Source organism: Monodelphis domestica, chromosome 4, assembly GCF_027887165.1.
Source record: "Monodelphis domestica isolate mMonDom1 chromosome 4, mMonDom1.pri, whole genome shotgun sequence".
In the NCBI taxonomy this organism is placed as follows: Eukaryota; Metazoa; Chordata; class Mammalia; order Didelphimorphia; family Didelphidae; genus Monodelphis; species Monodelphis domestica.
This window is the reverse complement of record NC_077230.1, coordinates 449552191-449577898: the sequence shown is the minus strand read 5'-3', so window position 1 is coordinate 449577898 and position 25708 is coordinate 449552191. Positions and strand designations below refer to the sequence as shown.

Genomic DNA, 25708 nt, shown 5'->3' with positions numbered 1-25708 from the left:
TAGAGTTCAGTTCAGCCTGGAGGAGCTCCCTCAGACAGCTTCCTTGAGACAGTCTTGTGGTGCCTTGGGTAAGACTGACTTCCTTTCCCTTGGGCTCAGGGAGGCCACTTTGGTCAAAGCCTTTAACTCCTGCTTGGCTCAGCCTGAGCTGGAGCAGTTTAAATTAACTCTTTCCTCTCCCTCTCTCTTCTCCTTAATTCCTTCTCTCTATATTAATTAAATCACCATAATTTCCAGATGACTTGGGTATTTTATTAGTTGGGATGTTCCCTGGAGACCAAATTAATTTAGATTTTTAAGTCACAATGCTAAAATTATCTTTACAGGCAGGATGGACAGACGAATGAGTTGTTTAGTTATTTTCAGTCACATCTGACTCTTCATAGTCCCCCATCTAGGGTTTTCTTGACAAAGATACTGGAGTGGTTTGCCACTTCCTACTCCAGCTCATATTATAGATGATGGAAACTGAGGCAAATGGAGTTAAATGGTTTGTCCAAGGACACACAGCTAGTAAGTGTCTGAGGCAAGACTTGAAATCAGGTCTTCCTGACTCCAGCCTGGCACTCCATCCATTGAGCTACCTAGGTGCCCTTCCCTCAAATCTTAATAGAGACAACCTAAGACCCTTGAACTTAGTAGTCATAAGCAAAACAGTGCCTCCCAATCCAACTCAGGTCCCATACTTGTTGCGATTCCTCTCCATCATCTCCTCCACTCTCCACCCCTGCTGCTATGGTATTAATAGGGTCAGCATGTTTGTTTTTGTACACCTTAGGTTTCTTCCCCTCCTTCAGTCACCTACCCCAGCATGGATTTTCCATATGAACTCATTCTAATTCAACTACTTTCCCAGTCTGCTTATCTTCAGATGTCATTTTTAGGCTCTTCTCTTAATTTATAAGGGACTGTGATATTCAAGTTCAGATACACAGGGTGGATTTATTGTTTCTAATGGTGAAAAAAATATCTGCATGATCATAAATTGATGCCTCTTCATGGCATGGAGGTAACCATGGGCTCTGAATGGTTATGACTAAATAGAGTAAGCATAACCAAATTCTTTCATTTTGGAAAGGCTTGAAGCAGGTTCTGGCAATTGACTAAATCTGTATTCCCAAGAAACAAATTTTTTGGCTATGACAACTCATAAAACAAAGTAAAATACAAAATGGTTCCCAATCTTATGGAGCTCCTTTTTGATTCTTCAGTGAATGTAGAAGACTAGTAGAAAGGGAGGGAAAAGTTTCCAAGAACTAAAGTTTTTTGATTATCTAAAAACTTTAGCTAATTTATTGGTAAACCAAGTATGAGATCCCTGACAATGACAAAGAGTTGGAGGAAATGAATTGTATCATTCTTAAAATTCTCAAGATAAAAACACTCTCCCTCAAGTTTCAGCTAAACAGAAGGATGGCTCCCAAGATTTCCTCAAAGAGGGAAATAACAGAGTTTGTTTTCTCAGGCATCTCAAGGCAACAAGGAACATAATTTGTGTCACTTATTATAGACACTGCCCATATACAACAGATCACCATAAAACTAAATGTAGCTCATGTATGAGTATCTGTTGCAGAAAATAAAGAGGTAGAGAAATTCTATGAAGACATCGATAAGACTGTAAAAATGAACATAGACTTTAGTAACTAGTTGCTTCAACACAAAAATGGGAATATGTGAAGCTGTTAAAGAATATATTAGGAAATTCCCATCAGAAGAAAAGGGATAAGAAGGCCCCAAAATTAGAGATTCAATAGAAGTTTCATGCCTACATATCATGAATAATTTCTTCAAGTAAATAATTAGAAGGCACTGGACCATGGTGAGTACCTAATAATATCACAAAAACCAAAATTAATTATCTTTTGAAGATCGATACATGTCTTGTTACCAAAGACGGAGCTATTCCTGAATTGGAAGTAGGAGATGGAAGGGAGTATGTGCCACATACTGTGATGCACTTTACAAATATTATCTCTTGACCTTTACAACAAATCTTCAAGATAGGATCAGCTGTTTGTATACTGAGACCACCAGTTCTTAAGAGTACAACTCCATCTTAATCTGTCTCAAAGTTATTTATGATGAAAAATAAGATAGAGATAAAAGAAATAATCAGAACTGTTTGGACAAAGTGCCATAAAGAAGCCTAAAGAAACCACACACTGCATCGAAGATCCAGTTCAATTAATCATACTCTCAGAGTACAGAAGGTGGATTGCACAGACACTGGGCAGTGCTAGGAAAATTAGAAAGCTGTGATTGATTCCCATGAGGTGGGGGAACAGGAAGTAAGGTGGAAAAGGGGTTATAAAAGGCGAGATCAAAAAGAATCTTCATTCATTCCTTGACTTGTCATTGAGGAGATTCTCCTGGGTAAGGAGGATTCTGCATAATTCTGCACTGGAGGCTTTCTGGGTGAATGACTGGAACTGAAGGAAGAGGCTTACACTGGTGAGACCCATATTGAAGAGGTTATCAGACTTCCACACGGAGATTGGGACCTGAGGGAGCTTTTGTCAGAACTGAGCTGAATTTCTTAAAATCAGCAATTATAGGGTATTTAGCTAGGATATTTAGCTAGGCAATATTTTCTACTTCCCTCTTACATTTCTCTTTTGCTATATTTATATTATATTAAATTATTAAGAGCTTCTAACAGATTTTTTACTTAAGAAGTGAACTATTTTCATAAATGGCAACCAAAACAACTCTTTTTTAAATTCTTATATTTGTCAAACCTAATTTTAAGTCTTACACTGGCATAAACCAAATGCCATAAAAATAAAAACTAGAATATAGAAAGTGATTTAGCAAATATTTATACTTCTAGTTGTATCACCTAATGTTGCCTGGTATAGAGTGGGCACCTAATAAAACACTTACTGAATTACTGAATTTTTTGCCAAGCAGATGGATATATAAAGGTGGTTTTAAAACATGAACTCAAAGATAGTTCCAGGTTTGGGGGATAAGAAATCACTATCTGGTAAAAATTGTTGGGACTATTGGAAAGTTTGGCAGAAACTGGGTTCAGACCAATATCTTACACCATTTGCTAAGGTAAATGGATAGATGATCTAAACATAAAAGGAGATCTCTTAAGTAAATTAGAAGAACAGGGAACATTACCCATCACATTTATGAATAGGAGAGGGACTTATGAGTCTACAAGAGATGGAAAGTATTGTGAAATGTAAAATGGATAACTTTGGGTACCTAAATTGAAAAGGTTTATGCAAATAAAACAAATGTTTGCCAACACTGGAAGGAAAGGAGAAAATGGGGCGGGGAGAGGATTTTATAGATGGGCTTTTGGACATAGGTCTCATATCTAAAATATATTGAGAACTTTGTCAAATTTATAATAAGAATTATCCTTCAATCAATAAATGGGCAAAATACATGAACAGACAATTTTAAGATAAAGAAATCAATATATGAAAAAATGCTCTAATTGCTACTGATTAGAGAAATGCAAACTAAAACAATTCTGAGATATCATCTCACACCCATCAGATTGGCTAAAATGACAAAAGAGCAAAGCGACAAATGTTGGAGATGTGGAAAAATGGGGACAATAATACACTGCTGGTGGAACTGTGAATTGATTCAATCATTTTGGAGATCAATTTGGAATACCCAGAGTTATAAGACTGTATATACCCTTACACCTAGCAATGGATTGTCAGATCTGTTTCCCAAGGAGATCAAGAGAAAAGAAAAAGAAGCCATATGTTCCAAAATATTTATAACAGCTCTTTTTGTGGTGGCAAAGAACTGGAAATTGAGGAAATGTCCATCAACTGGGGAATAGCTAAACAAAATTCAATGTATGATTATGATGGAATACTACTGTGCCATAAGAAACAATGAGCAAGTGGATTTTTTAAAAAATTGGAAATAATTACCTGGATAATGAAAAGTGCAATGAGTAGAACCAAGAGAATATCATATCCAGGTACAGATTTAATACTTGAGAATTGTGAATGTTACCTCCAGTGAATGAACTGAAAGGTAGAAACATGAAAGACATAATGTGCATGAATATGTTTGTCTCCCAGATGATGTACTCTGTGATGTAGGAAGGTGAGGAGAGGTTGGGACACTTATGAATAAAGGTTATTAATCTTTAAAAAGTGAGTAATGCATAACAGCAATGTTTGAATAAAGGACAAGCTAGTCTTTATCCTAAAAGAGACAAAAGGCTTTACAGAATACTCAACAGAATATTTACTGTTCTCTTGGTTTTCTAAAGTGTTTGTTTTTTTTAAAACCCTTACCTTCCACCTTGGAATCAATACAGAAGAGTAGTGAGGGTTAGGCAATGAGGGTTAAGTGACTCGCCCAGGACCACACAACTAGGAAGTGTCTGAGGTCATATTTGAACCTAGGACCTCCCATCTCCTGGCTCTCAATCCACTGAACCAACCAGCTGAACGCTTAAGGAATTTTTTTAAAGAATGGAAAAATAATAAAATCACAAGATTATTCATCTAGAAAAATAATTTTTAAAAATAGAAACTCGTTTGTAAAATATTACACAGAAAGCTAGTCAAAGAGTACAGTCAGTATCATATCCCAAAAGAAAGAGAGGCAATGAGTTAAAATTATTTTGAAGAAAGCTCATCAAAAGACTCAAGTGAAGCCAATTAAAGATGAAAATGGATGGACAACAAAGAGAAGAAAAATTGAAGAGATCTGTAGAGATTTTTATAATAAACTTTTTCACCATCAAAGACAAAGGACTTTATGGTTACCATGATTAAATATCGCCTGAGTAGGTGTGATCTATCACTCTGGCCTGTAGCTCTCTAGATCTTTTAATGTCCTGATTTTGAAAGAACGAGAAGTTGACTTTCCTTTTCAAGGTTTGTGCCATGCAATAATATGATATGAGCATTTATGCCTCCATCCAAGTTAAAGATGATCCAAAAGAAAGACCAGCATAGAAAATATCAATCCATCCAGAAAAGAGAAGGAGGGTTGATAAAAATGGAATAAAGAATAAAATGAAATGCTGGAGAATATTCAGAGATGATTGATGGAAAAGCCTAAGATAAAAACTCTAAACTCCCTGAGAAATACTTGAAATAAACAGGCTCCTAAATCCCATCTATTCTTCACCCAGTTTTTGTATTAAACTTCCCAAATCCATCACTACAACACTATTTCAGTGAATTCTTAGACTATGTACAGAATACAGAAAATTCATGTCACGGAGGCATTCAAAGACTTCCAAAATCTTGTTCCATCTTTCTATCCCACCTCTCTCCAACAAATACATGATACTTCAAAAAGACTCTCTCATGTCCCTCTAGTCACATATCCTGTTCGTTCTAAACTGTATACCCTTTTCTTATATTGGTTCCCTCTACTAGAAGACCTCAATCTCCCTTCAGCATTTATTCAAATACCAAAAGGACTTTGTTCATTCTCTATTTATTTAGCCTTCCAGGATCTTCACTCTATTGATTATTCTCAGAGTGGTGAATTGATCCAACCATTCTGGAGGGCAATTTGGAACTATGCCCAAAGGGTGCTAAATGACTGTCTGCCCTTTGATCCAGCCATAGCACTGCTGGGCTTGTACCCCAAAGAGATAATAAGGAAAAAGACTTGTACAAGAATATTCATAGCTGCGCTCTTTGTGGTGGTAAAAAATTGGAACATGAGGGGATGCCCTTCAATTGGGGAATGGCTGAACAAATTGTGGCATCTGTTGGTGATGGAATACTATGATGGAATAATGAAGTGGAGGGATTCCATGTTGTGATATTGAGATTTACTCCACCCTACTCATTCTTTAGAATTTTAGCAACCAGGAATGTATACACCCCTACTTAAGGATTAAGTGTGGGGGAGGAAGGTCTATGACCCACGTGTGCTAGCAACTGACAAATCAGAAACAACTGACTGACCCCCTGGGCTGTCCAAAAGCCAAGTTTAAGTCACCATTGCTACATGTGAGACACAGGAAGTGACGTAAAGAACTGCCTTTATATTTTGCAGTCACTTTCTGTGAGGAGATCTTCATACTGGAACTTGACTGTGGAGGAGCTCCAGTCTGAGACCTCAGACTTGTATAAATGGAGATTTTGAGCCTTTGGACTTAACCCCCCCAGAAGACCCTTAGTATTTCCCAAAATTCCCTTTTCCTACGTCCCCACATCTTGCGTGATTGTATTGAAGTGGCTATAACTTCTCCCTTTCTCTCTTGGACCTGTGACCGGGCTAAAGTCAGATAGTTCTTTTGTTTTAGTTAGTATTAATAAAACTTAATAAAATATAAGTTATTTATTATTAATTTTTTAAACCCACAGTTTGGCTTATCACAAAGCAATTACGAATTCTCAAAACTTTTTTTTTTTAAACCCTTACCTTCTGTCTTGGAGTCAATACTGTGTATTGGCTCCAAGGCAGAAGAGTGGTAAGGGTAGGCAATGGGGGTCAAGTGACTTGCCCAGGGTCACACAGCTGGGAAGTGTCTGAGGCCAGATTTGAACCTAGGACCTCCTGTCTCTAGGGCTAGCTCTCAATTCACTGAGCTACCCAGCTGCCCCCTCAAAACTTTTTGAGCAGATAGCCTTACAGTAAAGATAGTAAGTTTGCCCAGTCACTGCCCACCACAAGGTCCAGTGACAGGATGTCTCTATACTCCTGCCCCACCCTGCTGCCTACTGCTGCCTGCTGTTTCTCCTGTCCATCTACTCGGCCATCATTCCTTACTGCTCTTCACCCAGCTTGGAGCCTCATTTTGCAGAGACCAGACCCGCCACAAGAGCCTGCCAATCCCAGCCATTTTTTTTCTACTGAGGGTAATGTATAAAAATCTTTCCACCCCAATCCCTTTCCACACACCACGTGTGTGTTTCTAGCCTGTCCTAGCCATTTTTCAGTGTGGAAAAAAGAACCCCACACCTTCTAATTTTCAAGCAGTTTTTTTTAAGCTGACCCTGGATTCCTAGTTTAGAAGGCTGTTACTAAAGGGTTTTCACAAGGAGGGTAGTTAGTTCCAAATCAGTAGATTTAAAATCAGTTTTGGGGAATAAGCCTGATTTTTCCCCCTTCTTTCTCTTGACCCAAAGCACCAAGGAGAAGTACTTTTTCTCTCATATGCAAATACTCTATATTATTTTCCCTTGAAGTTTTGCTTCTTTCTGTTTACTCTTTAAACAACCCCATTCAGCAACTTTCAGGAAAAATGCTATTGCAAAGCATGCTTGAAACTCTGAAACAATAGTTTTGAGTTGGTAGAGCTAAAAACTGCGGTTTGGATCTGCTTAATTCTTTTCCTGGGACTTTTTATTTTCATTGGAGATTTCCCACTTTATTTCCTTCTCCTCAAGAATATGCCACAAGCTAGGCTGTTTATGCTATAAACCAACCTGAAATATCTTGACAAAGTTCTAAAAGTTCTAACTGCTCTCAATATGCAGAGTGGAGATTCTGCCCTGTCCTTCTATGAGGAAATTCAGACCTCTGACAAATAAAATCTAAATAGATAATAAATACTGGAGGAGGGGAAGGGAACTTTAAAAGAGATCTGGAAGTTTCTTGCTAACTATTTTGAGTTTATTCTCCTCCTATGATAGCAAACAAGGCTATTGGGATTGGTGAAAAGGATTTTGATTGCATGGCCTGTCTGCACCTTCTCATTGGTTTATATATATATATTTACTGATTGCTTTAAGGTTTAAAATTTTTTTAGTTTATTGGTTTTAATTTAATCAATATCTTTCTGTTATACTGAATCCTTTTAAGCTACTATGTTTTGCCTATATTGATCTTTCATTTGTACCTTTATCTTTGCTGAAGAACAAAATATCACTTGTATAAGCCCATGAACATCTTGCCCAAACCCTTGTCACTAGATCCATTGAGGATCACCTTTGTTAATTGTCACATAGATGATGATGGATGGATTTCAACAAAACTGGTTAAATTGTGTGCAACCTTTGTAGAATTTAATAAGCTAAGAATTTAAATGGCAATTCTAAGGGGTTTTCAGAAAAAAATTTAATAACTAGTAGTTTCTGAATGGATGATTTTTAAAATATTTATATACATTATAAAGAATGTTGTATTGAAGGTGGAGAAACAAAGAAATATTCCTACTAAGGTGTTTCTATGAATCAGGAAGCCGAATAAAAGAGCTCCTGCAAAATTCTTCATTTTAATTCACTTCCAAGCAGAACAATCTAGATTCCTTGATGATGTTCTAGCCCGAATAAGTTTTACTTTATTTAAAAATATGCTTGCCGGGGGCAGCTGGGTAGCTCAGTGGATTGAGAGCTAGAGATGGGAGGTCCTAGGTTCAAATCTGGCCTCAGACACTTCCCAGCTATGTGACCCTGGGCAAGTCACTTGACCCCCATTGCCTAGCCCTTACCAGCTTTCTGCCTTGGAGCCAATACACAGTATTGACTCCAAGACAGAAGGTAAGGGTTTAAGAAAAAAAAATATGCTTGCCAAGGTTGAAAGATTTGCTACATCTGTAAAAATTGTGACAAATATCCATCAGTTTGCAGGGTTTTTTCATGCCATACAGCAACTTATGTCAAATATGATAGGTTTGTTTGCTATTGTAATTAACTGGGCTACTGTGAATTTTGGGGACTTTGGTACTTCTTTGAAGGTGCATTATCTACTGTGTTACTGTTTTATTCTGAAAATGATTTGTACTCACACATGGTTGACAGTGTGTCACTGATTTTAAGCTATATATTTTTGATTTTTAAAACTTTTTTAAAAAACTTTGATTTTTTCCTTGCATGTATCTGAGTTTTATTTTTTCTCTCCTTTTTGTATTTGAAGCAAATGTCAACAGTATTGAGAAGATTTTTAAATTTTTTTATTTTGTAGTAATATATGTTTTAAATACATTTGTTCTCATATTAATGCATACCCAAAAAGCTTTAGCCTATAAAAATGATGCCCTTGATTGTTTAAAAAAAATTATGGGACTTTACTTAAGGATTCTTCTGTCTGATTCCAGGACAAGAGAATACAAAAAGAGCCATCACACAGTGCTAAAGAAGCACAGAACACCTGCATAGTGCCTATGAAGCACAAGGTCAAAGAAACCAGATTGCAGTGGGATTGATGTAATTTTGAGCCAAGACAAGAGAACTTTAACTTGTTTGGGGTTCAAGGTTGCAGCTGTCTGACATGTGTTAAAGGCAGGTCTTCCCACATTCTACCAAGTATCTCAAATTTGGTTCCTAAGCTCTTATAATCTAGTCCCTTTTTGGTCTTTCATGTTGTGGCAAACTTTCAATAGTCCTGGCTACTGATTGGGTAAATGCATAATTGCTGAAATCATTTTAATTGGGTCCTAATTCAAGAACCTGTTATAGACTTGTTTTTCCTTTACTTAGATTTTTTAGACATAACACTTTTACATTTTTTATTTCATTCACAAGTTATTTTTTCTCTTTCATTTGGATTTTTTCATGTTTTTGATTTTCTTTTGCAAACTGATTCATATACCTCCTAACTCAGCCATGCATACCTGTGTTATCACTGTTTTTGTTATTATTCAGGGGGGCCAAGTTATTGATGTGAACTTTGATTTAAATTTGAGCAATTTTAGGATAAGAAACTTGCTACCTCCCAGAATCCAGAATGTCCCATGAAGATAAATGCCTGCAGAGACCATATGTTGCACCAGAAGACCCAGAGTGAACTTTGAGATGTGAATTGAACTATGGGGGGTTGAAATGCCTTTGTTTTGAATGTATACTCTTATGCCAAAGGGGACTGACCCAAAATTGGCTTTTTGTCAACCTAGTAATCATTGGTTTTGTTCTCTTTTCCTTTTATCCACAAATTATTGAAATTTTTAAGTTGATTATGTTTCCATGATCCTTTTGGGGAAACTGGTTTCCCAATAGGATCACGGGGGGATGTGTATAAATGGAGATTTTGAACCTTTGGACTTCATTCCCCAGAAGTCCCTTAGTATTTCCCAAAATTCCATTTTCCTGCGTCCCTACGTTTTGCGTGATTGTATTTAAGTGGCTGTAACTCCTCCCTCTTTCTCTTGGACCTGTGACCAGGCTGAAGTCAGGCAGTTCTTTTGTTTTAGTTATTATTAGTAAAACTTTATAAAATATAATATTTAGTCGATTATTAATTTTTAAAACCCACAGACTGCTTCCTTTGGACTTCTACGTGGTGAGTGAAAAGGCTGACTCTCTTTCCTTAGCTTTTCTGGAGGCACCAGCCTCTGGAGAGGCCCATCGTCTTGGAGGAGGCCTCATGGCTGGAAGTCATGTTAAATTTAATCCTCTGGGCCCCCTGACCCCCTTGGCTGGAGCCTCTGAATTCCTGCCTGGTTCAGACCAGGCCAGAGCAACTATCTCTCTCTTTCTCTATCTCATTTCCTTAATTTCTTCCCTCTATTGTAAATAAATTACCATAAAAGCCATTCTGACTTGAGTAATTCATTGGGATTTAGTAACTTAAATCCCTTGCAACCAACTCAAAACATATTTAGTCCAACCATAAATTTTACCCCTTACAATGTGAACTAGAACAATCTCCAGGAATTGATGCAGAGTGAGAGGAGCAGAACCAGGAGAACACTGTACACAAAGACTGAAACAATGTGGCACAACCGATTGTAATCAACTTCTCTACTAGCAGCAATGTAATGACCCGGGACAATTCTGAGGGACTTAAGAAGCTAACCACATCCAGAGGAAGAACTGTGGGAGCAGAAATACAGAAGAAAAACAAATGCTTGATCACATTGGTCGAGAGGGATATGATTGGGGATGTAGACTCTAAACGATCACCTCAATGCAAATAAAAATAATATGGAAATAGGTCTTGATCAGTGACACATGTAAAACCCAGTGGAATTGTTCGTTGGCTATGGGAGGGGCGTGGTAGGAAGGGAGGGAAAGAATATGAATCACATAGCCATGGAAAAATATTCTAAATTAATTAATAAAATAAGTAAGTGACTTTAGAAAATAGAACATAAAATGTTCATTTAATTAAATAAATACTTATTAAGTTATTAATTACTCTCCTCGCTATGCCCAAGAAAGAGGGGTTCTATCATTCATTTTGACCGAACAGTGGGAAGATGTTATTATTTGCCTTTCCAATATCAGGCACCAGATATGGCCTTTCTCTTATAAGGCCTAGAACAGGCCTGTACCATCCACCTCCAGGCCTCCAAACAGAATAATGTAAGGAATGGTCAGTGGAGGTAAGGTAAGAGAAGGGCTGATTCAGAAAGGTGACCTTGAGCAAATGGGAAAGAAAGCTCTGTGTCCGGCTAGGGCTACAGCTTTACAGCTTTCTCTTCCTTGACAAAGAAGGAAACAAAAGAAAGCTGGAGGAAAGTGATTTGTTGAGAACAAATGAGGGATCTTCTCTTGGAAGCTTTTCTGTTGCTGTCCTTCTCCATGATGGGGAGAATCCAAGGGGCAGCTTTTTGCTGAATTTTACTTACTCACCTGGGTAAGAACTTTTAAACCTTTCATTCTCCAGGATCCAGGGGGTTTCCCCTTGTTCCAACTGGGAGATCACATCTGGTTTGGAAATCGGAAGCCCTGCTTGTGGAAAATAAAAAGTGGTGAGGATAGAGAGTCATTTTCAAATTCAATCACAACCCTTTCATCTTAAGGACAGAGCATCCCAGAATAATCAAAGGGCAAGAATTCCTAGGAAGCAGAGATCTTGAGGGTTGGAAAAAGAAAGAAAATTAGGTCATTTGTCCATCTCATTGAATCACAGATTCAGAGCTGGAAGTAACCTTATAAGCCAGTAATAGCAAACCTTTTAAAGACCATGTGTTGTACCCCACACCCTGTCCAAATGCTGGGCACACCCACACAGGGGAGGGAGAAAGCACTCCCATTGGGCTGCTGAGCAGAGGGGTGGATGATGTGAAAAAATGTCATCAGGCGCAGTGGAGAAGGGAAGCAACTCTGTCTGAGTTGCTCTGCCTTTCTAGTAACAAACTCAAGGGGAGTGGGGAGGAGGGGAGTCGCATGCCCACAGAGAGAGCTCTATGTGCCTGTGCCATAGGTTCGTCATCACTGTTATAAGCCTTTAAGTTCAATTCCCTCCTTTTGTAGTTGAGGAAATAAGGTCCAGAGAGATTAAGTGACTTGCCTCAGGTCACAAAGCTAGTGAGTGAGAAAGGATTTGAACCCAGGTCTTCCTAACTCTAAGACCAGTGCTCCATCCATTACATCACCTAGTTGCCTACTAGACAGCTAAGAGTCTTTCTTGCTTTTAGTTATTTTCACAAGGGGAAAATGTCCTTGATGAAACAACAAAAGATACAAATGGCACAGCCTTAATGGCAACCAAGTGAAGATGCCCCTTTCCAGTTTTACAAAGCAAACATCCTTCTACTGAGTAGTGGCAGCCAGATGGCACAGTAGAGTGAGAAGATTTAGTCTCTGATATAAGATTTATTACCAATACTGTATCATTTTGATTTCTAATATTATTCTGCAAATATTACATTTTTGTTCACATTTTTTCCTCATTCCTTTGTCCTGACAGATGTAAGCTCCATCCTGTCTAGTAAACAAAACAAGTTTCAGTCAAATATATCCAGAGAGGAATGACCATGACTTTGATTTCTTCCATTAAGATGAATAGCGGAAGTCAAATTTAACTGAACTGATTTCTCTGTCTAGATCAGCAAGGATATTGGAATCCTGTGATCAAGCATATGACTTTTCCCCATCATGATGATGGGAACAGAGAGGGCCTGGAAAATATTAGCCTACCTCCTCATTAATTATCTACCGATTGGAGATGTCTTGGGCTAATTGGGGACGGCCGAATAATGAGTTTTCAGAATTGTATTTAAATGATTTAAGACTCTGGATGAATTGTCTTTGATCAACAGAAGAGATCACAGACCAATTAATTTATTGGTTATTGCTAGATAATTAATAAATTTATTTTTCTTACCCAGAACCCAGTTGCTCGGAAATTTTATTGGTCAGAACAGTAAAGCCAGGAATACCTGAGTTCAAATCCATCCTCAGACATTTACTACCTGTGTGACCCTGGGCAAATCTAAACCTCAGTTTGACTCAGTTTCCTCTCTATAAAAAGGAGATACTAAAAGTACCTCCTTTCCAGGGTTGCTGTGAGGCTCAAATACAATAATCACAAAACATTTATCATAGTGCCTGGTATATATGGTAGCTGCAACATAAATGCTTACATTCTTCCCTTTTCTAGAATGTATAAAAGTACCCTAACTCCCAGAAACCAAGGAATCTCTGGTCTTTCCATGCCCAAGAAACACTGAATAGCCCGCAGCACTTAGCAAGTGCAGAAACACTCCAAAAGATTTTGAAGTATAAACTATGAGTCACAAGAGTTTCTCTTACCCAGAGAGACCAGGTTCTTATAGTTCTCCAGCATCACATCTCTGTAGAGTTCCTTCTGGGAAGGATCCAGATGTCTCCACTCATCCTGGGTAAAGTCCACAGCCACGTCATTAAATGTCACTGACTCCTGAAACACAAAACATGTTCTTGCTTATTCAGAGACTACTGCTTACCTGGAACTCCAGATGAGATGAAGTGGATAGGAAGTTTAGGGTATGGCTTCAAGGGTGAAGCAACTGTGTGGGAGTTGACCTCAGGTTTTCAGAGTCCCAGTTTACTGTTATTCACCCTACACAATGACGACTATTGGTCTACGGTTCCTACAACTTCCATTAATAATCAAGTACTATTTCTGTCAGATAAGAGACACTTGCCTTAGTAACTTTCTCCTGGTTATATCATTTCCCACTGACTAACTAAAACTTGCTAGCAGGCCTTCTAAGGCACCAGCCTTACCTCATAGATTCTTACTAGGAATGATAAAAATCCTTATATAAAGCTTTCCTCAAAAGCTACCATTAACCTGTGAGTTTGGGTAACATTTTTACCTTGAAAAGCATACGTCACAGGAAGTTACTTCTTTAGGTCAGTCTAACTTTGGGCATGGTTCTCAAGTTTCCGATTTACTTTTATTTAACTATGTTTTTTTGCTAATTAACAAGTCCTTTTCCTTGCCCCTCCCCAATGATCCAAAAGGCTCCCTATTACTGTTTGCCTTTCCAGGGCTTTCCAAGTGTTCAACTTTACCCCGACTCAGTCCGAGTCTGCCTGTGGCCTCTGGCTTTGCCCCTGAAACTGCCACAGGAGTCCTGAATTCAACTTGCCCATCCGTGTCCTCTGCCTTCACCCTGTATCACAATGCCTGCCTAAGGCCTCCCTGCTCCTGAGTCTTTCCAGGTTGCCTTGTGTTGGCCCAGTGACAATGGGATACTCAGATCTCTTTCTGTGGCCCTGACCTCTCTCCTGACCTCTAACTTCCTACTGAATAATCCGTAGTTCCAGTTGACATCTTGTAGACAACTTAAACTCATTATGTCCAGCCATTCTCTCTCTCTCCTTCCTAACTTTCTTATTACTCCTGAGGGCATCACAATCTTCCCAGTTACCCAAGCTTGAAATCTAGGGGTCGCCCTTTGTTCCTCACTATTTTACTCTCCATATTCAATCTAGTGAGATGCCATATTGATTCTACCTTAAAAACATCTGAATAGATCCCCTTCTTTCCTCTGATACTGCTGCTACCACCTCCTGTCTGGCCTCTTGCAGTAGCCAGCTAGTGAGTCAGCCTGCCTCAAATCTCTGCCCATTCCAGTCGACCTTCCACTCAGCTGTCAAAGTAAACTTCCGTACGTGAAGGGCTGACCATGCTATCCCCCCATTCAATGAACTCTACTGCTTCCTATTACCTACGAGATCAACGATGAGAGCCTCGGAGCCCCCGTCTACCTTTCCAACATTTCTGTATTCTACTCCGCTCCACAGACGGTCCAAGGACATTGGTCTCCGTGCTTTCCCTCAGACGTGACCCTCCACCTCCTGGCTATCTCCCAGGCCTAGAACGCACTCTTGCGTGTCTGTCTCCTGGCTTCCTTCAAGTCTCAGCTAAAGACCTCCCCTTCTGCAAAAAGCTCTTCCCAATCCCCTTTTATGGTAGTGGTTCTACTTTTCTTCCGCTTTGTATACACACACACACACACACACACACACACACACTATGTGTATTATATATAGTACTTTGTACGCTGTCTCTTTCATAAGAATGTGAACTCTTTTAAGGTAGATTATTTTTATATCCCAAAGCTTAGCATCACCCCCTGAGACATAAGCTTTAATAAGTGCATGTTAAATGACTGAAAAAACAATGAAACTCTTGTAACTAATATGCACAGCCCAGACAAATTCCTGCACTGGCTGTCTCCAAAAATCTGTTTCATTCAGAAATGAGTCCGTCGCCCCCTTAGGTACTGATGGTGCAAAAAGAGAAAGTAATTTGTAGCACAACTAAGAGTTGTATTCAGGTCCCACCCCCACCTTTTTTTTAAATCTATTTTAAGAAAAAAAAGATTATTACAGGAGGGAACAGCTGGGTGGCTCAGTGGATTGAGAGCCAGGCCTAGAGACGGGAGGTCATAGGTTCAAATCTGGCCTCAGATACTTCCCACCTGTGTGACCCTGGGCAAGTCACTTAACCCCCTTAGCCTAGCCCTTACCACTCTATTGCCTTGGAACCAATATACAGTATTGATTCCAAGATGGAAGGTAAGGGTTTAAAAAAAAAGGTGGTTATTATATGTAATTGGTAAATATATATATATATATGAATATATATTTATGTATAAAAAAGAATAAACAAGAAGGAAGACTGAGTTAACTGCATTTTATTTCCAGTGCTGACTTGGGCAACGTAAACTAATTTTTGAGTAAAAAACATCCTCCAACACCAAAGTAATAATGTTTTAATTTTAAATAATATTTTGAAGGAAAACATTTCCCACCTAGAATTTAAATAGTTAAAAATTTTAAATTCCACATTGTTTGTTTCATTATAAAGTAATCATGCTTGTTGTTGAAGAAAAGATCCAAAAATCCAGAAGCTTCATTATTTTAGTTAAAATATTTTTTTAATAAAGAAAGAAATAAGTCTATCACCATTCTGTTTGCAAGTGAATAGTATGGGTTCGTCATTGGTCCTCTTGGAGTTGGTCATTGACCACTGCATTGATTGGAGGGGGAAAGGAAGGGGAAAAGTATTTAATAAGCATCCTCTATATACCAGGCACTGTACTAAGTGCTTTACAAATATTATCTGATTCTGTTTACCATTTACAAATAATATTTGATCCTTACAACAATGCTGTGACGCAAGTGTCATTATTATCCCTGTTTTACACTTGAGGAAACTGAAGCAAAGGAAAAGTGACTTGCCCAGGTTTACAAGGCTAGTAAATGTTTGAGGTAGGATTTGAATTCAGGGTTTTTCTGACTCTGGGCCCAGCATTCTATTGACTGTGCCACCTAGCTGCAGTGATTAGAATTCTTAAGTCTTTTCAAATTTTTTGTCTTTATAAACAACTTTTGTTGTCATTATTATCAAAATTCTTCTCCTTGTTCTGCTTACTTCCCACTCTATACCAGTTCATTCTTAGCTTCCCAAGTTTCTCTGAAATTATCCCTTTTATCATTTCCCAAAGCATAATGGCAATCCAACATATTAACATTCCATGATTTTCTCGGCCATCACTCAATTGACGGTCACCTCCTTTGTGTCCAACTTGCTGTCGCTGTTGCTTTGGCAGTGCTGGTGACTGGGATCTGGCCACCACAAAAAGACTTTTCACACGTGTTCTTATCTACATGGATCCTTTTCTTTTGCTGATGTCTTTGGAGTATAAGCCTAGAGAGGCATGGCTGTGTCAGACGGCATGCACAGCTACGTCACTTTTTCAGTATAGTTCCAAATTGCTTTCCAGAATGGATGTCCCAGTTCATTGCTCCTCCAACTGTACAACAGATTTACTTCTCATTTGCCTTCTTTCTCTTTTTTTTTAAAACCCTTACCTTCCATCTTGGAATCACTACTGTGTATTGGTTCCAAGGCAGAAGAGGGGTAAAGGTTAGGCAATGAGAGTTAAGTGACTTGCCCAGGGTCACACAGCTGGGAAGTGTCTGAAACCAGATTTGAACCCAGGACCTCTCATCTCTAGCCCTGGCTCTCACTCCACTTGGCCACCCAACTGCCCCCTCATTTGTGGTCTTATGACTAATGACAGACCCCAATCCTGATCAAATCATAAGTTATCCCATCAAAGATCACAAATTCATATGTGGGGGGGAGGGGACACAAGAAAAATGTACCAGAATGTGATTTTGAACCAGGTAATGAGCAAAGGAGCTGCCAAATGTTCCTGTACCCTAAACAATGTCCAGTCCCTCTCCATCTTCTTAGGCTGGAAAAATGATACACCATGATGGGGGGGGGGGGGAGGAGGGAAGGGGCACACGGGTCCTGATGGGAAAATACAATAAAAACATTACAATGTATCATTTTAATTTAAAATTATATATATACGTATATATATAATTCTGTATCGTGTAGTTTTCACTATACTATGGGACCAACCACAGTGCTGTGTTCTGTATCCTGGGTGCTGATTGGCTCTGTTTTTATAAGAGTGTGGGAAAGCTTTATAGGAGAATGAGAAGGGTTTATAAAGCCTTAAATATATGTAAGTAATAAATAAATATAACACCGCTACTTTGCACATTTTCAGCTATTATGGGAGACTATGGAACGTAATTCCCGCGACAGGTGAGGGATCACTGTAACTAGGTCAGGCCCCCTGGAGCCGTGATCAGACTTTGCTCTGAATCAGACAATTCTGGGAGCCCTGCAAGTTTTCAAATCCCCAGTGTGAGCTATTCCCGAGTTCCTGAAATAGTACCATCCTCAGAACCCCAAGAAAGCAGCAGCAGGGCCAGAGGTATGCAGGCTCCAGCCGAATGCCTAAGCTCTGGAAGTAGGATGGAACAGCCAGCATACAAACAGAGAATCTCAAAATAAGGAGCTTTTGTGGCGACAGATCCTGAAGACATAAACCCAGAAGTGGGGAATGACTTCGAAGCGCCCCACTAACCCTGCCAAGTAGCTGTGCACAATCAAAAGGGCATGGAAACCATAACTAATTGATCAGTATGGGGCTACCTTTCGGCTAAGACATAGGGGTTGCTTAGATTCACAATTATGAGGAAACTCTTCACAGCAATCTTTAGGTATAACCTAAATCCTTGCTTAAGAGAGTTCAGTTTCCCAGTCACATAAGACTAGGTTCAAAGAATGCTCCATTTCCCCAATCACTGCCTTCCTTGGAGCCTGTACAAAATGAGCAAAATTCAGTGGGGAGCAATATGGTGAGGTGTTTGTTACCTTCTTCTTGAGTGATGTCCAAGGAAGGCATTTCCCTTCATTGTTGGGTTACAAGGTCAATATTGTTGTTAAATTACTTGGACTGATGGGTTATGGCTGTTGTTTGTAGTTTTCGAATATGCCAGCTAGGGGTATTAAGATAATGAGTGTGAAGTAGAGGATTGAGGCTAGTTGGCCAATGATGATGTATGGTTGTTCTACTGGTTGGCCTCCAATTCAGGTTAGTGTAAGACGACTGGCTGTTAGTATTCAAAATCATGTTTGTGAGATGGGTTGGAATATCAGGCTTTCTTGTGAGGATGTGTGGATGAATGGAATAATTAGTAGGACTAGAATGGATGCTAATAGGGCTAGGACTTCTCCGAGTTTATTAGGAAGAGACCAGAGGATTGTGTAGGCAAATAAATGTCATTCTGGTTTACTGTAGGGAGGAGTGAGTAGATTGGCAGACTAAAGTTGTCTGGGTCACCTAGTATATTTGGTGAAAATACTGCTAGTAGGAGTAATATTAGGACCAATCCAAGGGCATCTTTAATAGTATAACAAGGATGGAATGGAATTTTATCAGCGTCTGGATTAGTGCCTGATGGGTTGTTGGAGCCTGTTTCATGGAGGAATTGTAGGTGAACAATTACTAGGTTACAATTACAGGATAATGAAAGGTAAGATGAAGTGGAAGGTGAGGAACCGGGTTCGTATAGCTTTATCTATAGAGAAGCCACTTCAAGTTTGTTCGAGTAAGATGGGGTCAATATAGGGGATGGGTGATAGGAGATACTAATTACTGTAGCTCCTCAGAAGGATATTTGTCCTCATGGAAGCATACATCCTACAAATGAGGTTGCTATAATAGTAAGGAGGAGAATTACTCCAATATCTCAGGTTTCTTTGAATGGGTAGGAGTCATAATAAATTCCTCCTCCTACAAGGAGGAATTAGCATATGAAAAATATGGATGTACAGCCACACAGACCAAAGTGAACCATGGGTAAAGAATATCAATTCCTTAGGAACAGCAGGGCAACAGCCACCCCAAAAAATGACCCCTTCCTTAGCAACTAATCAAGATAAAAAGCAGTCCTGAAAACCCTTCTGGCACCTTATCTGCTCACCTACCTTTCTTCCTTACCAGCTAACCCTCTATCTCTATTACAACATTATTGCTATACTCTTATAATAAAGCCTGTTCTCTCCTCAAGAAGCTGGCCTGAGCTGTCAAATTCTTTAGATGAGACCCTAATCTCACCATCCCCACATCACAAAACACTTTCAATTAAATCCTCAAAGAAAATTCCATTAGGGCAAAAGGACAGCTAGTACTCCTGAAGCAGCTGAGAGCAAGGGTTTTTAAAGTTTTTATTAATGAAATAAGAGTATTGGAATAAAAATTTGGAAAAGAAATGAGAGTTATGAAAGAAAAAATTAGGTAGGGAATTAACAGTTCAGGATAAAAAATATAAAACCTTACCCAACAAGAAACTCCACGAAAATTAGAATGAACCAAACAGAAACCAAAAGACAATAATAAGAAATATTTGTCAAAAGACTGAAAAGGTAGGAAAAAATGTATAAATGACTTGCCAAAAAAAAAAGACAGAGAAGAGGAAATTTAAGAAAGCATTGGACTACCTAAAGAAATTTTTAAAAAAGGGATCTAGACAATATATTTCAAATAATCATAAAAGAAAAGTTATCTATATCTTGTAGAAACAGAAGGAAAATGGAAATGGAATCCAGAGATAAACTGAAAGAAAGTCCAAAATGAAAACTCTAAGGAACATTATAGCTAAAATCCAGATCTCAGGTTAAAGAAAAAATACTGCAAGCAGCCAGAAAAAAATTTTTTTTCAAGGACCAAGAAGCCCAGTGAGAATTATAAAAAATTAGAAGCCACCACTATAAAGGAGCAGAGAGATTAGAGTACCATGTTCCAGCAGGCAAAATATGTAGACTTACAACCAAGAAGATCTTATCCTGCAAGTGTAAACCTTAAAATTTCTTAGACTTATAAATGTTGGAAATTTCACCATTGGGAAATTTCATACTTGAAAAATTTCCTATTGATAGTGGAAACTCTATTGGAATGTGAACCCCATTGGCATGGGAGGTTCCTCCTCCTCCCTTCTTAAGATTACTTTAGGACAGAAACCTTTTGCTGAACAATGGAAAGGGCTTTGACCTATGCTTAAGCATAGAACAGGAATTTCTTTGAGTCATGATTGATTTTAGAATGGATACAACAGAGATACTTGGAATGACAGAACCAGGTCTTCGAAATTACAATCTCCATCCTACTCAGTCCTAACAGGATTTAGGAAGGGCTGCAGCATAGATCAAAATTTAATTATTCCAATCTCTACCCTACTCAGGGTAACAGGATTTAGGAAGGGCTGTAGCAAAGGATCAAGATTTAATTATTTGAGAATATGACCTTCAACAGACATGTGCAAAGCCACAGACCTCTGGGCGGTCCTGGGTTAAGCTAGAGCCACCATTGGCACAGGGAAGACATGGACAGTGATTGGTAGATGTGAGAACTGAGGGGAGGGAACTTGGATGGTTTCCTTAAAGATAGAGGGTCTGAGGACTGGGGGGGGGGGGTGGTTGAAGAGGTTTTTGGTCTGAGAGGTGGTGCTTTGAGGATTGGCTCTGAAGGAAGCTGGAGGTGGAGGCCCCTGACACTGTTTCTCCATTTTGGTCACGTGAGTAATAGGGACTGATCTCCTTTCTTTGCCCCAGCTATCTAAGGGCTTGGGCCTTTTGGCCCAGCCTAAACAGAAGGGGTATTTAAGCCCTATTCCCTTCTCTCCGCTTTCTCTCTCCCTCTCTCTCTCTATCTCTAATACCTTTCTTCATCCTGTTTGTAATTAAACTCCATAAAAGGTTGACTGCTGACTTGAGTTTTCATTTAGGAATTACATAGCTGAATTCCTTGGTGACCTTAAATTAATATATATCAGTCTTTTAAAGTGATTTCCTTGTCACACAAGAATTGAGTATAATATAATAACTATGAAAGAAAATGGACTTTTAATGAAGGAAAATTTCCAAGCATTCCTGATCACAGATCAGAATGAGCAGTAACTGAAATACAAACGCAAGTGTCAAGAGAAACATAAAAAGGTAAATGTGAATGAGTAGTCCTAAGGGACTAAATAAATATCAACTATTTACATTTTACTCTATATTTTACATTTTAATACAGAGAATGATAGATGTGTCCCCTCAGAACTCTATCTTCATCAGGGGTCACAGAAGGAGTCTAAATAGACAAAAGGGTCTGGGAGAGGTTCTGTTATACCTTCATAATCATAAAAGAAGAATGGAAAGGGAGGGAAAGAGGAATATATTAGTGGGGAGGGGGAAAGAGAAAAGATGGAAAATCATCTTATGTAATTGAAATATGCAGTTGGAAAGAGTGGAAGGGGTAGAATTGTACTCTCAACTGAACTGGTCAAAAGAGAAAAGAATATACACGTACAGATATATAAAATAAATTTCACTCAACAATGAAATAGGTGGAAAAGGAAAGAAAGGGAAGGAATGAGAGGAAGGCAGATTAAGGGAGGAACTAAGTAAAACAAAATAACTAGCAAAGTTGACAAAAGGAAATGACATGCTGGAGAATACTATAGGAAAACAGGTTATATTAATGTAGCATTGGTAAAGTGAACTGGTCCAGCTGTTCAGAAAAGCAATTTGAAACTATGCCCCAAAGCTTTGACCCAGCAATACCACTATTAGATCTACACCTCTAAAGAAGTTTTAAAAAGAAAAGGACCTATATGTGCAATAATATTTATAGCAGCTCCTTTTGTAGTGGCAGAGAATTGGAAATTGAGGTGATACCTAACAACTGAGAAAGGGCCAAACAAGTTATGTGAATATGATGTAACACTATTGTGTTGTAAGAAATATGAAGGGGATGGGTTTAGAGAAAAATGGGAAGGTCTATATATAAACTGATGCAGAATAAAGTGAACAGAAGTAGAATAAAAAAATTTATAACGGCAAAAATCTTTGAAAGGCATGAATCCTGATGAATTTAATGACCAACCACAATTCCAGAGGACTAATGATAAAACACAGTGCCTGTCTCTTGATAGAGGTGATGGTACAGACAGATTGTAATTTGTTTTGCTTTATTATAACTGCTTGTTTTTCTTGTGGGGAAGAAGAGGAAGCAGATTTTTGTTCACTGAAAAAATTTAATAACAAATAAACAAAATAAAAGTGTATGTTGGACTAGATAGCTTTTAAAGGTTCCTTCCAGTTCTTTTTTTTTTTTTTTAAACCCTTGCCTTCTGTCTTGGAGTCAATATTGTGCAATGGGACTTCCTCCCTCCCCTGTCTGGGGTAAGAGAGTGGTTCTAAAAGGTTTGCCATTGCAAAAGGGACTTAAGAACTATGTAACATTATAGATTTTGTGATTCCAAGGGATAAGCATTCCTTCTAAAGCCAGGAATTCTTAATCTTCTTTGTATCATAGGCTTTTTGAGTAGGCTGGTGAAGCTTCTGGACTTTTCAGAATAATTTTTTTTTAACTCACAATTTAAAAAATGTTAAAATTTTCAGTTAGAGACTGGTGAAAATGAAGGTACATTTTTTTTCTCATCCAAAAAATATAATGAAGGGGTTGGACTTGACCTCCAAGATTTCTTCCAACTAAATCTTTGATCCTAAAAACTTTTCTTCCTACAAACAGAAAGGCAAGTGCATGACTACTAACAGGAAAGTCTAGACTGTGTCAGGACAATAATACTAAAACTTTCATGTGAGGTCCTCTCTCATATTCATCTTTTGTTTAGGGCTGAGCAACTGATGTGGTCTGGCAGTGGACAGTAAGAGGTGGTAATAGGAATGGGACCCTCATACTCTAAAATCTTACATTTCTCACTAGTTAGCATTAGTTAAACATCAACTGCAACACCTGTAGTTTCAGCATGAATTCTAGATTGTTCAATTGCCATTCTGTGTACCATCGATCAGTAAGGTTCTATGCTAGGCATCAGCTTTGTAATCACTATTAATTGCTTATAGTGTTCTTAGAAATAATTACCTAAAGTGGTCATCCAGTGTACTGTATCCCCTCCCCATGTTCCCACTCTGGAAGGGTATCACGACCTCTCCCTGGCAAATGATGACAAGGTGGACAATGGAAGGCCACTGAGGCTCCACATTAAGGTCCCCAATCATGCACATGCTTCTTATTCCCTAGGGCAACAAACCCCAAAACATACCCATACCTGAGTTTGGAAAGAGATGCTAAGTTACCAGACCCCAATAAATATACCAACCCTGATCTATAGAGCAGCTTCACTCCTTGGAGGAAGCTGCCACCCTATAGCAGAGCTGCTACTCCATACTATCAGCTCCAAGGAGGCTATTCTACGAGCCTCACAGCTTATCTATCAGCCTTAAGGCTACCTGATTAGCCCCCGGACTCTTCTACCAGCTACAACAACACCATAAACCTCTTCTTCAAATAAAATTCTTTTCTTACTTCAGGACTGAATGGAGTTTGAGTCTCCCATTCTCGGGGTGAGACCCTACTACAGAACTACAGACTTGAGTGTGTTTCTCCCACATCACAACTAGCATCCCTAAATGCCCCGGAAAAAGAATAAATGTTGGGGAGGGAAATGAGGCATTAAGGCAAGCATGGAGCAGATCTTTTAGTTCCAGCACAAAGGCAAAGAGTCTGTCCAGACTCAAAAAACTTGGGTGCCATTTCTTTTGAGACAGGAAGAGAATGCAGTGGAGGCGGAGAAGCCAGGAGAAAGGTAAAGGCCGGAAAGTGAGGCCATGACCCCTCATGGAAATGCCCTTAATCGTAATCAATGATACTTATACACTGGGACAGGGCGGCAAAGAGTGTCTCCCCTGAGGCGGGAGGAGACCCCAGGCCGGACTGAGGAGCAAAGGGAGTGGGGAGAGCCCTGACACCAGGGAGCGTCCCAGAGATGCCCCCGAGGATTACAGGTCTGCACTAGGGGTCCTTGCGATAGGTGGCCCAGAGGAGGGTCTATACCGCAGGCCCCTCCCTCTGTTCCTCCCCATTCCCCTCTCCAGGAGGCTCACCTCGGGGGCCTGAGCCGACACGCACGTCAGGATCCGCCCCGGCTCCATCCCGCTCTCCAGGTTCCTCCTACTCAGCAGGCAGGCCTGGAGTTAGCGAAGGCCCCCGAGCGGCCCGGCCCGGAGAAGGGACGGCACATCCCGCGCCGGGCCGGGCCAGGGCTGAGGCTCAGGGCGCTTCTGGAGAGGGCCGTTTGGCCAGAGACCGAACCCCAGCCATCCCCAACCTCAGACCGGACGGCCCTCGGGCCAGGGGCCGCAAAAGCATCACGCATCAGAATGAAGCCCGATCCCTGGGGGGCGGGGCGGAATAGGACACCGGTAGACATTGCTGATTGGCTGGCAGGTGGAGTCACGTGTTGCGGGGTGGACCGAAAACAAAGAGGAAACAACGGCGGATGTTGAACCCGAAGACTATCATGAGACGAGTGGAAGTGGAAAAGACCTTGGCCCCAGAGAATTCAGGGAATCGTAGTCCGAAGACTAGAGGCATGTATTCTGCGCATGAGCAAAAAGGGTTGCAATGTCTTCTATTTTGATTGGGTCTTTCAAGAGGAAGAAGCTAACCGGGCTTACAGTGAGAGATCCATCAGGCTTCGTAAAGACATAAAAACCGTTACTTTTTTTCTTTTTAACATGATAACCTCTTGTGTGCTCCTTTCCTCTTCCTCACTTCTTTCCTTCCTTACTTATTTTTTTCTCTTTGGTTCTTCTTCCCTTTTTTCTCTTTCTTTCTTCCTCCCTTCTCTTCCTTCCTGGCTTCCTTCCTTCTCACTTGTTCTATGGGACAAACTAACTCAAGTTAATTCAGAAGTCAACTGGCTTCTCTCTCGGAGTCCAAAGTAATCGGAAGGACTAAATTTCTCGTAGTAGGGGCTACTCAGGAGCCCCTTCTAGTGTGCTGCCCATTGTTAATCAGCCACCTTTTACCAATGAACATTTACTATTGAAATGTCAGAACAGTTGATACAAAACTCCTCTAATTCTGGCAAACTCTTATCCCCTGCACATTTTGAAGATCTTTGGGAAGAGTGAGCTCAAATTTAAAGAACAAAAATAGGGAGAGGCATGTGGCACAGGAATGCATTGCATGTTGTGGCATTTACACTTCCTGAAGCTGCTTCCTGCTTTGGGTGGCTGACCTTTTGCATACCGCCACGGCTTTATTTCTCCATATTTGTCCCTATGTCTCTATTATCTTCTGGTTGGTTGTATTCCAGTATGTCTTGGGGAGGTGAGTTCCCACATCTGTGATGGTAAAAAGAGTTTCCTGTAGAAGATGATATTTGAGTCAAGTCTTGAAGAAAATAAGGGATCCTCCCAGCCC

General features: G+C 39.6%; 1 protein-coding gene across 2 annotated transcripts in view; it reads right to left on the bottom strand.

Annotated features, from left to right (window-relative positions):
- LOC100018510 (zinc finger protein OZF-like) overlaps positions 1–24683 on the bottom strand; it is a 32426-nt gene extending 7743 nt beyond the window's left edge. The window contains exons 1-3 of one of the 2 annotated variants that reach the window (XM_056796873.1): positions 24385–24683; positions 13380–13506; positions 11475–11570 (exon numbers count right to left, since the gene is read on the bottom strand). In XM_056796873.1, the coding sequence (XP_056652851.1) occupies positions 11475–11570; positions 13380–13506; positions 24385–24432 (271 nt within the window). In that variant the 5' untranslated portion in view covers positions 24433–24683. Of the gene's footprint in view, positions 1–11474; positions 11574–13379; positions 13507–24384 lie in introns of both variants that reach the window. The other variant, XM_056796872.1, reaches the window with a different exon arrangement.
- Positions 24684–25708: the final 1025 nt, after the last annotated feature.